Source organism: Mustelus asterias, chromosome 8 (assembly GCF_964213995.1).
Source record: "Mustelus asterias chromosome 8, sMusAst1.hap1.1, whole genome shotgun sequence".
Taxonomy (NCBI): domain Eukaryota; kingdom Metazoa; phylum Chordata; class Chondrichthyes; order Carcharhiniformes; family Triakidae; genus Mustelus; species Mustelus asterias.
Genome location: NC_135808.1, coordinates 121,934,491 through 121,947,317, shown reverse-complemented (window position 1 = coordinate 121,947,317; position 12,827 = coordinate 121,934,491). Strand labels below are relative to the sequence as shown.

The 12,827-nt window shown below is 42.6% G+C and overlaps 1 protein-coding gene across 1 annotated transcript in view; it reads left to right on the top strand.

Moving 5' to 3' along the window:
* Positions 1 to 12,342, top strand: part of LOC144497977 (bromodomain-containing protein 2-like) — a 67,809-nt gene extending 55,467 nt beyond the window's left edge. The window contains exons 10-14 of the mRNA XM_078219443.1: positions 2,763 to 2,953; positions 4,101 to 4,112; positions 11,584 to 11,912; positions 12,000 to 12,107; positions 12,200 to 12,342. Of these exons, the coding sequence (XP_078075569.1) occupies positions 2,763 to 2,953; positions 4,101 to 4,112; positions 11,584 to 11,912; positions 12,000 to 12,107; positions 12,200 to 12,342 (783 nt within the window). The remainder of the gene's footprint in view (positions 1 to 2,762; positions 2,954 to 4,100; positions 4,113 to 11,583; positions 11,913 to 11,999; positions 12,108 to 12,199) is intronic.
* The last annotated feature ends 485 nt before the right edge of the window (positions 12,343 to 12,827 follow it).

Below are 12,827 nucleotides of genomic sequence, written 5' to 3'. Positions count from 1 at the left end.
TGGCAGAGCAGTTAAACAACTACTTCAGTTCTGTATTCACGGAAAAAGACACGACTTCCAGAAATTCTAGGGAATTAGAGGAAATTAGCATCTGTTTTTAAAAAAATATTGGTGCTGGAAAATTAATGGGACTGAAAGCTGATAAATCTCCAGAGTCGCCTAATCTACACCTCTGGGTGCTAAAGGAGGTGGCCATAGAAATAAATAATGGATGCATTGCTTGTCATCTTCCCAAATTCTGTGGATTCTAGAACAGTCCCAACAGTTTGGAAGGTGGGAAATATAATCCCACCATTTTAAAAAAAGAGAGGGAGAAAACTGAATTACAGACGGGTTAGCCTGATATCAGAATTAGGGAAAATGCTAGTGTCTATTATAAAGGATGTGATAACAGGACACTTGGAAAACGTCAATGGGATTAGGCAAAGTCTACATAGATTTATAAAGGGAAATCATGTTTGACAAACCTGGAGTTTATTGAGGACGTAACTAGAAGAATAAGGGGGAAATTAGTGGATATGGTGTATTTAGATTTTCAGAGAGCTTTTGGTAAAGTCAACAAAAGCACATTGGATTGGAAGTAAAATATTGGCATGGATTGAGAATTGGTTTACAGACAGGAAACAGTAGGAATAAATGGGTCTTTTTTGGAATGGCAGGTGGTGACTTGTGGAGTACCACAGAGATCAGTGCTTTACAATATGAGGAAACCAAACATAATGTTTCCATGTTTACTGACAATGCAAAACTAGGTGGGTATGTGAGTGACGAGCATGATGTAAAGAGGTTTCAAGGCAATTTAGTCAAGTGGAGTGAGTAGGCAAATACATCTATATAAAAAGGGAAGAGAGTGGCTTAAGCAAACTTATGTAATCATAGAAGCAGAGACGGGAGAAATTATTCTGGGGAATGAGGCAATGGCAGAGGCACTGAACATATCTTTTGTATCTATAAGTTACATACCAAAAGAGTAACTTAGATGCTTACAAGTGAGGAAATTGAGATAAATATTAAAGAGACTTAAGGGACTAAAATCCAACAAATCCTCAGAACCTGATGGGCTATCCCCTTGTGCCCCAGAGGAGATAGCTGTAGTGATAATGGATGCACTGGCTATGATTTTCCAAAGTTCCCTAGATTCTGGGATGTTCCCAGTAGATTAGCAAATGTGATGTTGCTATTCAAGAAAGGAAGTGGAGAGAAAACGACAAGTCAGTTAGTCTGGCATCATTCATGGGGAAAGTGCTGGAACCTATTAGGGAAGTCTTAACACTGCACTTGGTTAATATAGTTTTATGAAAGGGAAATAGTGCTTGACAAATTTATTACAGATTTTTCAAGATTTAACAAGTATGGCAAACCAGTAGATATACTATACATGTATTTCCAAAAGGCATTTAATAAAGTGCCATACAAATTGTCAATGGGCAAGATAAGGACTCATTTTGGAAGGTAATATATTAGAACAGAGAACTAGTTAATGATTATGAAGCAAAGAGTAGGTGTAATTGAGGCATTTTCAAGTTGTCCGGCTGTGAAGGATCAGTGGTTGGACCTCATTTACTTGCAAATAATAACTTGGACAAAGAGGCAATGAGTAATGTATCTAAGTTTCCTGAGGATGCAAAGCTAGGTGGAAACTTAAGTTGTGAGGAGGACACGAAGCTCAGAGATATAGACATTTTAAGTGAGTGGGCAACAAGGTGTCAGATGGAATGTAATGGGGGGGAAGTGAGTTTATTCATTTTTAACAATAGAAAAGGAGAATATTTTTGAGAGGCATGAGACTTGCAATTCGGAAAGACTTGGGTGTGCTTGTATAAGGAGCACAACGTTGCATGCAAGTACAGCAAGTAATTAGGAAGGTAAATGCACGGTGGCACAGTGGTTAGCATAGCTGCCTCACAGCATCAGGGACCCGGGTTCAATTCCGACCTCTGACTCTGTGGAGTTTGCACGTTCTCCCCGTGTCTTCGTGGATTTCCTCCATGTCTGCGTGGGTTTCTTCCCACACTCCAAAAAGGTGCGGGTTAGGTTGATTGGCCATGGAAAATTGCCCATTGGTGTCGGGGTAGATTTGTGGGGTTACAGGGATAGGGTCTGTGGGGATTCTATGATTCTAAATGGTATGTTAGTCTTTTTTGCGAAGGGATTGGAGTACAGGAGTAAAGAAGTCTTGCTGCAATTGTACAGGGCTTTGGTGAGAACATACATGGAATACTGCGTGCTGTTTTGGCCTCCAAATTTAAGAACAGATATATGTGCACTGGAATTAATTTAGAAAAGGTTCACTAGGCTGATTCCTGGGATGAAGAGTTTCACTTGCGCAAGGTTCAGCAGGTAGGGCCTAAAAGATTTGGAGGGGGATTGATAGGATAGATGCTGAGATGAAGTTTCCTCGTGGGGGAATCCAGAACTAGGCACAGTAGAGTCTTCCATTTAATGGAGTCTTCCATTTATGAGGAGACATTATTTCCTGCAGATCATTGTCCTTGGAATTCTCTTCCACAGAGAACAGTGGAGGCTGGTCATTAAATATATTCAAGGCGAATTTGTAGATTTTGACAAGGGAGTTGTGTTATGGGGACAGGCAGGAGATGGAGGTAAGGCCACAATCCAATCAGCCATGATCTTATTGAATGGCAGAACATGCTGGATGGGCTGGGTGCTTTTGCTCATTTTTTTACGGTCTTGAGAAAAGAATTTGTTATCCTATAACTTGAGTTTGCACATTTGACCTCTATCAATATTATCCCTGACAGTTAAAAGCAGTACATGATCAGCTTAAAGCCTTAGCCCGAGCTCCGTTGTCTAGGCTGAAGAAAAAGAGCAAAGTCAAAAAGGAAAAGAAGAAGAAAGATAAAAAGAAACTGAAGAAGAATTGTGAAAGGAAGAAACTCAAATCTAAGCAATTGCAGAAAAAGAAATCGAAGAAAGGCTTGGTGGAAAAAAGGTACAATCGCATTCTCTCGAACTGGTGTTTCCTCACTACCTGAAGACAGTGACCTGTCCTCGAGTGCCGAAAAGATGGAAAGGAATGTTGGTCCAAACTAAATTTTCTTTTACTTTTGTTTGGTTAGTTGTCCCTTTAAATCCAGTGATAATATTTATTTTTAAAGCCATTTTTTTAAAAAGGCCGCGTTTGTTGCTAAATGCCAGCCTGCGCAGTTGTACTGTTTTACTCTGACTGTTGAAAGCGACAGTCCAGCAGCAACCAGCAGCAGAAATATTTATCAAATAGCTATTAAAGACAGTGATTTTACAAAGCCTCATCTTCTCCAAATCAGTGGAGCTCTCCAGAATCCAGCAGATTTGAATGTTCGGACCTGTCTGGAGCTTATTTTGGGTATTTTATTTCTGATGTCCATTTTTATTTGTCGTTCCCCTGCCCTGAGCATATTGTTTTTTTTCTCCCTGGAATAGGTGTGAACTTGGGCTCAAGTTTTTGCATATTTTCCTACAGGCTGCAGAAATGGAGGATGCCTATTTAAAGTGGAAATTTCCGATGATTGCGTGGTGTTTTTGAATGGAATTTTACAAAATGTAGAAGTATTTTGTTTAAAAGTATTTATTACATACAAACTTTCAGAAGTTAGAGGGCTGCTTAGCTAAGCTGTCAGTAGTCTGTAGGGAGAATATGTCAATGGGAAGAATTATGGGTGACGGCGTTCTAATATACAAAGACATTTCTTCCATATCCCATCTTTGCAGCTCCAGGGCTGCTTCAAGTTAGATCTTGCTGCCGTTCACCCAGTTTGAGTCTTGTGGCAGGCGGGCAGTCGGGTTGTAACCTCCCCACAGTTTGTGTCTCCTGCTCCCGGGCCTCTTCCCCTTAACCTGGGTGCATTAGCAAGCTGCAAACTCTGGGGAAAAATGAACAGATGCTGGTATTAATTACTTTGGAGATATGGAGGCTGAATTGAATTGATTTATTATTGTCACATGTATTGGGATACAGTGAAAAGTATTGTTTCTAGAGCGCTATACAGACAAAACGGACCATTCATAGAGTACATGGGGAGAAGGAAAGGAGAGGATGCAGCATATAGTGTTGCATTTACTAATAGGGTGTAGAGAAAGATTAGCTTAATATATGGTAGGAGCATTCAAAAGTCTGATGGCATCAGGAAAGAAGCTGTTCTTGAGTCTGTGTCAGAAGTTTCCCCTCCTTCCCATCCCTGAAACTGTGGAGAGGCTGCACTCTGCCTGCCCATCGTGAGGCTCAAACTGGGTGAACAGCTTCAGGATCAGAATAAGATCCAACTGGCACTGTCTCCCTGCAAATGACGTCAATGATTTTCTGCACCTGCATGGACAAGTTGATGACTGTTTTGCATCAGCAAGAGACAATGTGTTGAATTTTTGACCCAAAGTAATTAACATGAGCATCTGTTCACTTTTCCCAGCGTCATTAGCTTATCTCCTTACAAACTTTTTCAAAAATTGTATTCAGGCAGCACCAATTGTATTCTGCAGGACACCCCAACATGCGCCACAGCCAATTGATTACTTCTGAAATCTGCTTACTGTTAAGTAAGTAAACATGGCGGTTCATTTATGCTCAGCAAGACCAACAAATATTCATACTAACCATTGGTCTGTAATTAGTGGTGTTGGTTAAGAGATAAATGTTGACTGAGACATTGAGAGACTGTCACTGTTCTTCACAGGAAGGAACCTTTGAGATCAGGTAACTCCTCATTTTGACATCTATCAAAAGATGCACCTCCAACTATGTAGAAGTTCCCCAGTAACGCATCGTCATAATTTGTTATTTCCATCGTGGTTAAAGTGGTTTGACATGTAAATAAAGAATGACCTAGGTGCTATGAGAGCCTATTCAAAATTAATTTCACTTAGAAAATCCCAAACTACTTATGTGGACATCCTTGCTTATCTCTTCTTTTTTACCTAGCAACAAGTCTGTTTTATGATTCTCAATATTCATATTCTAGTTTCTGGATCCTCCTTTGCTGAATTCTAAAATGCTTCCGATTCTCGGGCTTAATACTTTATTTGTCAACTTTAAGCCATTTCCTTTGATCTATTGCAACCTTTCTCGTCAACCACAGTCAATTGACTTGTCCCCTGTAGGGTTCTTGTGCCTTGAAAGAACGTATATTTGTTGTTAACCATGCATTAGCTCTTTAATTCTAGCCATTGCCTGTCTTCTGTCATACCATTGTGTGTTTTCCCAATCCACCAGAGCCAACTTCCCTCTTGTACCTTCATAGTTAATTTAGATTTAAGGTCCTAGTTTTGGATTGAACTGCAAGGTTTTCAAACTTAATGAAAGATTCCATCATATAATGGTCACTCTTCCCTAAGGGTTATTTTACACAGTTATTAATTAACCCCCTCTCATTGCATAATGCAACTAGATCTAAAATAATCTGTTCCCTGCTTAGTTCTTCAACATGCAGCTCCAGAAAACCATCTTGCAGACACACATTTGATATTTACATTCATTCTTTATTGTTTAAGAGCATTCATTTTAACATCCAATATCTTGCGAAAAAGCCTTCATTACATTTTCAGACTTTTTTGGCTATCTATAGCCTCATTCACTAGATAAATACCAAGAATATTTGCTATTCACTTCTTGTGGGACTGTTAGTACTGCTGCCTTACAGCACCAAGGACACTGGTTCAATTCCCAGCTTGGGTCACTGTCTGTGCGGAGTCTGCATGTTCTCCCAGTGTCTGCATGGGTTTCTTCCGGGTGCTCCGGCTTCCTCCCACAGTCCGAAAGACGTGCTGGTTAGATGCGTTGGCCATGCTAAATTCTCCTTCAGTGTACCTGAACAGGTGCTGGAGTGTAGCGACTAGGGGATTTTCACAGTAACTTCATTGCAGTGTTAATGTAAGCCTACTTGCGACACTAATGAACTTTAAACCCCAGAGTTACGTACAATGCTCCTGCTGCAATCTAACTTAAATCACTAAAATGTTTTAAGTGAACAACAGGTTTGTTGCTAAGGAAAAAAAAAGTAATTTGCTTTTTTATTAATGATTCATGAGATTTGAGCAATGCTGACAGTGCCAATCCCAAATAACTCAAATGATGGTGATTGGCTGCAGCCCATCTGGTGTGGGTACAGCCACAGTGCGGTTAGAAAGGGAATTGCAGATTTTTGACCTAGCAACAGTGAACAAAGTGTCATAGTTCCAACTCAGGATGGTGCGAGACTGGGAAGGGAACTTGTGGATGGTGGTGTTCCCATGTTGTCTGCTGCCCATGTTTTTCCAGATGGTAGAGATCGTGGATTTGGAGGGTGCTGCTGAAGCAGACTTGATAGGTTGCTGCAGTGTTTCTAGATGGTTCACACTGCTGCTGTTGTGTTAGTGGTGGAAGGAATGAATGTTTAAGGCGGTGAATATAGTGCCAATAAAGAGGTCTGTGTTGTCCTTTTATGGTGTTGAGCTGAGTGTTAGAATTGCACTCATCCAAGCAAATGGGGAGTGTTCCACTCCCTGTTCGGACCAGTATATCCAGTTCTGCATCTCATTCTGTAAGCAAAAAAAAGAATTAAAATGGTGACTCTCCATCTGATCTTCAATTGTGAAATCCAGAGTTAGGCTTCATCAACCCAAAGGACACCTATTTTTGAAATTCAAGAAACCTACAGGATCTAGTCCAGGTTTAAAGAGTTCAATACCTGTGCAATAGAGCGAAGTGTAATTTGACTCCACTGTATGGCTTTGTAACCTAACCAAACTATATGCCCCCTCAATGAATGATGTAGCAGGCTGAGACCTTCCACTCTTTAGCAGTGCCATTTTTGTGATGCCTCATGTAGCTGAACATTTGTCATATGGTGGTGCTTTTGCTTTTGGCATTGTTGCTTTTCAGTATGGCAATTGAATGGCTTGATAGGTTATTTCATAGAAACATAGAAAACTAGAGCACAAAACAGGCCCTTCGGCCCCACAAGTTGTGCCGAACATATCCCTACCTTTTAGGTCTACCTATAACCCTCCATCCTATTAAGTCCCATGTACTCATCCAGGAGTCTCTTAAAAGACCCTATTGAGTTTCCCTCCACCACCACTGACGGCAGCCGATTCCACTCGCCCACCACCCTCTGTGAAAAACTTCCCCCTAACATTTCCCCTGTACCTACCCCCCAGCACCTTAAACCTGTGTCCTCTCGTAGCAGCCATTTCCACCCTGGGAAAAAGCCTCTGAGAGTCCACCCGATCTATGCCTCTCAACATCTTATATACCTCTATTAGGTCTCCTCTCATCCTACGTCTCTCCAAGGAGAAAAGACCGAGCTCCCTCAGCCTATCCTCATACGGCATGCCACTCAATCCAGGCAACATCCTTGTAAATCTCCTCTGCACCCTTTCAATCTTTTCCACATCCTTCCTGTAATGAGGCGACCAGAACTGAGCACAGTACTCCAAGTGGGGTCTGACGAGGGTCTTATATAGCTGCGTCATTATCCCCGGACTCCTAAACTCAATCCCTCGATTGATAAAGGCCAGCACACCATACGCCTTCTTAACCACCTCCTCCACCTGCGGGGCCAATTTTAGAGTCCTATGGACCCGGACACCAAGGTCCTTCTGATCCTCTACAGTACTAAGAGTCTTTCCCTTTATATTGTACTCCTTCATCCCATTTGACCTGCCAAAATGGACCACGACGCATTTATCTGGGTTGAAGTCCATCTGCCACTTCTCCGCCCAGTCTTGCATCCTATCTATGTCCCTCTGTAACTTCTGACATCCCTCCAGACTATCCACAACCCCACCAACCTTTGTGTCATCAGCAAACTTACCAACCCATCCCTCCACTTCCTCATCCAGGTCATTTATGAAAATGACAAACAGCAAGGGTCCCAGAACAGATCCCTGGGGCACACCACTGGTGACCGACCTCCATTTGGAAAAAGACCCATCTATACACATTCTCTGTCTCCTTTGGGCAAGCCAGTTCTGGATCCACCGGGCAGCAGCCCCTTGGATCCCATGCCCTCTCACTTTTTCGAGAAGCCTTGCATGGGGGACCTTATCGAACGCCTTGCTAAAATCCATATAAACCACATCTACCGCTTTCCCTTCGTCAATGTGTTTAGTCACATTTTCGAAGAACTCCACCAGGCTCGTAAGGCACGATCTGCCTTTGACAAAGACATGTTGAGTATTCTTGAGCATACTAAACCTCTCTAAATGCTCATAAATCTTGTCCCTCAGGATCTTCTCCATCAGCTTACCAACCACTGAGGTTAGACTCACCGGTCGGTAATTTCCTGGGCTATCCCTATTCCCCTTCTTGAAAATAAGAACCACATCCGCAATCCTTCGGCACCTCTCCCGTCTCCATCGACGACGCAAAGATCATCACCAGAGGCTCTGCAATCTCTTCCCTCGCCTCCCACAGTAACCTGGGGTACATCCCATCCGGACCCGGCGACTTATCTATCTTGATGCCATTCAAAGATTCCAGCACAACCTCTTTGTTAAAGTCCACATACTCAGTCTTTTCAGTCCACCGCAAGCCCACAGTACATCCACCCATGTCCTTCTCCTCTGTGAAAACCGAGGCAAAATACTCATTAAGCACCTCTGCCATTTCCACTGGTTCCGTACAGATTTTCCCACCTTCACCTTTTATAGTCCCTATTCCTTCATGTCTCATCCTTTTACTCTTCACATATTTATAGAACGCCTTAGGGTTTTCCCTAATTCTACTTGCCAAGGCCTTCTCGTGACCCTTTCTGGCTCTCCTAATTTCCTTCTTTAGTCCCTTCCTACAAGCCGTATACTCATCTCGATCCCTATCTTCGCCAAGCTCTCTGAACCTTTTGTACGCTTTCCTTTTCTTCTCGAATAGGTCCCACACAGCTTTCGTGCACCACGGTTCCTTTAACCTACCAACTCCTCCCTGTCTGCTCGGAACATTGTCCTGTAGAACCCTAGACAGACATTCCTTGAAAAACTGCCACCTCTCTTCAGTAGATTTCCCCGAGAATATCTCCTTCCAATTTACTCCTCTAATTTGCTGCCTTATGTCTTCATATTTCCCTTTACTCCATATAAACGCTTTCCTAGCTTGCCTGATCCTCTCTTTTTCCAATGCAAGCATAAAGGAGATAGAGTTATGATCGCTATCCCCAAGATGCTCTCCCACTGAGAGATCTGACACCTGTCCAGGCTCATTGGTCAGTATCAGATCAAGTACAGCCTCTCCTCTTGTAGGCTTGTCCACATGCTGTGTCAGGAAACCCTCCTGAACACACCTAACGAACTCTTCCCCATCCAATCCCCTTACCCTAGGGATATTCCAATCTATGTTTGGGAAATTAAAGTCTCCCATCACAACAACTCTGCTATTATTGCAACTCTCCAGGATCTGTTTCCCTATCTGTTCCTCCACCTCCCTGTCACTATTGGGCGGCCTATCGAAAACTCCCAGCAAAGTGATCGAACCCTTCCCACTCCGCACTTCCACCCACAGAGACTCTGTGGACAATCCCTCCACAGCATACACCTTCTCTACAGCTGTGACACTATCCCTGATCAGCAGTGCCACTCCACCCCCTCTCTTGCCTCCCTCCCTGTCCTTCCTGAAACATCTGAATCCCGGCACCTGTAGTATCCAGTCCTGTCCCTGAGACATCCAAGTCTCCGTAATGGCCACCACATCACACTTCCAGGCATCAATCCACGCTCTGAGCTCATCCCCTTTATTCACTATACTCCTGGCATTAAAGTAAACACATCTCAATCCTTTGGTCTGAGCTCTCCCCTTCTCTATCCCCCGTCCATCCTCCCTCTTGCACCGTCTATAACCCTTCTCTGTTTGCGAGCTAACTTCCTCGCTCCCAGTCACCTCGTCTCGATCCCCTCCCCCCAACCTATATTGGTCCCCCTGAGATTCAAGTGCCACCAGTTTTTTGTGTACAGGTCACACCTGCCCCTAAAGAGGTCCCAATGGTCCAGGAACCTGAATCCCTGCCCCCTGCACCAGTTCCTCAGCCACACATTCATCCTCCACCTCACTCCATTCCTGCCCTCACCCTCCTGTGGCACAGGCAACAATCCTGAGATTACTACCTTTTACTTTCCTCCTTCTCAGCTGTCTCCCTAATTCCCTATACTCTCTTTTCATGACCCCTTCCCCCTTCCTTTCAGAGAGCATTTAAAGGCTTCCAGTCGCTCATCAACTTGAAATACAATCCCTAGTTGGCCAGTCAGTCTTAAGGACCAGTGCAGCAGTTCCAAAACACAACTGGATTACCATGTCCTCCTCTTCTGTTTGTCTCTTTAAAAAGTTTTCCTTTTCCTCGTGTCTTCCTTGTGGCTTCTTCCACAATTGACTCTAATCTCCCTTCTATCCTTTTCTCTCTCTACTCCTCATTCTACATTTTTTGTTTGGCTCTAATTCACTCTATTTTCTCCCCTGCCATTCATGTTTTTTTTTCTATCCTTTTTATGATCTTGGCCAAAGAAAGAAGCCTTTTGATAAAATATTCATGATGTGACGGCGACATCAATGCATTATTATCTGATTAATTTATGGTGCAAATATAGTGTGATGTCAACAGAAGACACCAAATAGTATCATAGAATCCCTACAGTGCAGAAGGAGGCCATTCAGCCCCTCAAGCCTGCATCAACAACAATCCCACCCAGGCCCTATCTCCATAACCCCACATATTTACCCTGCTCATCCCCCAACACTAAGGGGCAATTTAGCATGGCCAATCCACCTAACCCGCAGATCTTTAGACTATGGGAGGAAACCGGAGCACCTGGTTTGTGTCCAACCTGCGGTTGCATCAATTTATGATCCAATATCTCTCTTTTCAGCTCCCTTGCTCTACTGTACTCCGTAAAGCAAAAACTCCCAAGGATGTTGTTTGCAATAACTGTTGAAAGTATGAACAAAATAATACAAATTATAATGCTTTACCGTGGGTCTGCAATTTCCAAGCGAGATACTAAGGCAATTGCTTACAAATTACATTGCTGTCAATTACAGAGCGTGACATTGTGTCTTGAGCACTTGTTCAAAAAAGCTTCATACACAGGTTATATTTTAATGGCATTTTTAGTGATAACCTGAGGACACAAAATTGTTCTAATGCTATGAAGCCCTATTCATGGCGGCACGGTAGCACAGTGGTTAGCACTGCTGCTTCACAGCTCCAGGGACCTGGGTTCGATTCCCGGCTTGGGTCACTGTCTGTGTGGAGTTTGCACATTCTCCTCGTGTCTGCGTGGGTTTCCTCCGGGTGCTCCGGTTTCCTCCCACAGTCCAAAGATGTGCAGGTTAGGTTAATTGGCCATGCTAAATTGCCCCTTAGTGTCCCGGGATGCGTAGGCTAGAGGGATTAGCGGGTAAATATGTAGGGATGTGGGGATAGGGCCTGGGTGGGATCTTGGTCGGTGCAGACTCGATGGGCCGAATGGCCTCTTTCTGCACTGTAGGGTTTCTATGATTTCTATGATTTCTATTTTTCGTTGTGACTTGCATGCAAAACCTGATTCCATTGTCACTTCCTAGCATTGCAAATTTGACTTCACATATAGTAAGCAATAGGTGTTTGTGACACCACTTTCATTGAACAGGACAATTTTAAATACTGATGCTAATAAGTGCACTTTACAATGCAGAGAATCGAGGAAAAATAAACAGCAAGCACCTGAATGTGATTCAGAAGATGATGCCAAGCCAATGTCTTACGATGAAAAGAGACAACTGAGTCTAGACATAAACAAGCTTCCTGGTGACAAATTGGGACGCATCGTCCACATAATACAGGCAAGAGAACCCTCCTTAAGAGACTCGAATCCAGATGAGATAGAAATTGACTTTGAAACTTTAAAACCCTCTACACTGAGAGACCTACAAAGGCATGTTATGACTTGTCTGAGGAAAAAACAAAGAAAACCTTTATGTAAGTATGAAATTCTCTAGAACGTATGTTATCTCATTTAGAATGATGGCTAGTCTAATGCGTTTTTTGGATGCCTGTGTTGTGTAGCTAAAAAATCTTTAGGAAAATCGAAGGAAGAAATTCAACTAGAGAAAAGGCAAGAGCTGGAAAAAAGATTACAGGATGTGAGTGGACATCTGAACTCTGGAAAGAAACAAAACAAAAACTGTATGTACTTGGATTGTTCAATCTGTAATAATCTGCTCTCTCTTTTTGTCTTCAAATTAAGTGTTCTAACATTTTTTACACAGCTCAGAAGAATAATCCAGTTCAAGAGATGGGGCAATGTTCCCGATTAAGTGAAAGTAGCAGCAGTTCCTCAGACTCGGGAAGTGACAGCACCAGTAGTGACTCTAGTTCTTCAGATAGCAGTGACACTGAAGCAGGTTAGGTACCAACCTCTGTACATGACTTAATACAGCTGAGTTAACATCAAATGCTACCATCTCCCACCTCTGCTGCTCAAACTATCTTTTTAACAACATTTGTCATGGATAATTACAGAAAACTGGTCTAGTTATTAATAATGGGTCTTGTATAATGCTGTTATTAATAATGGGTCTTGGAAGCTGAAGTATTCTTTGAATCCCTTCCTAATAACTTGGTATTCATGTACATATTGACAGAGCAATGTATTTCGTCTAAACGTACAAAGTTGACAGCAGGAAGGGACTAGCTGGTCCATCCAGCCTGTCCTAGCAATTCTTCATTTTTTAAGAAGTCTGAAAATGCCAATCAGTTACAATCCAAGTGTTTTGCTTAGGGTGGTAAATATCGAGCAAATTTATCTGTAAATTTAGGCCAATTGACCTGTAATGAAATCTGCAGATTATACTCAGCAAGTCAAGTCAGCATTAGTAGAGGAAAAAGAGCTTA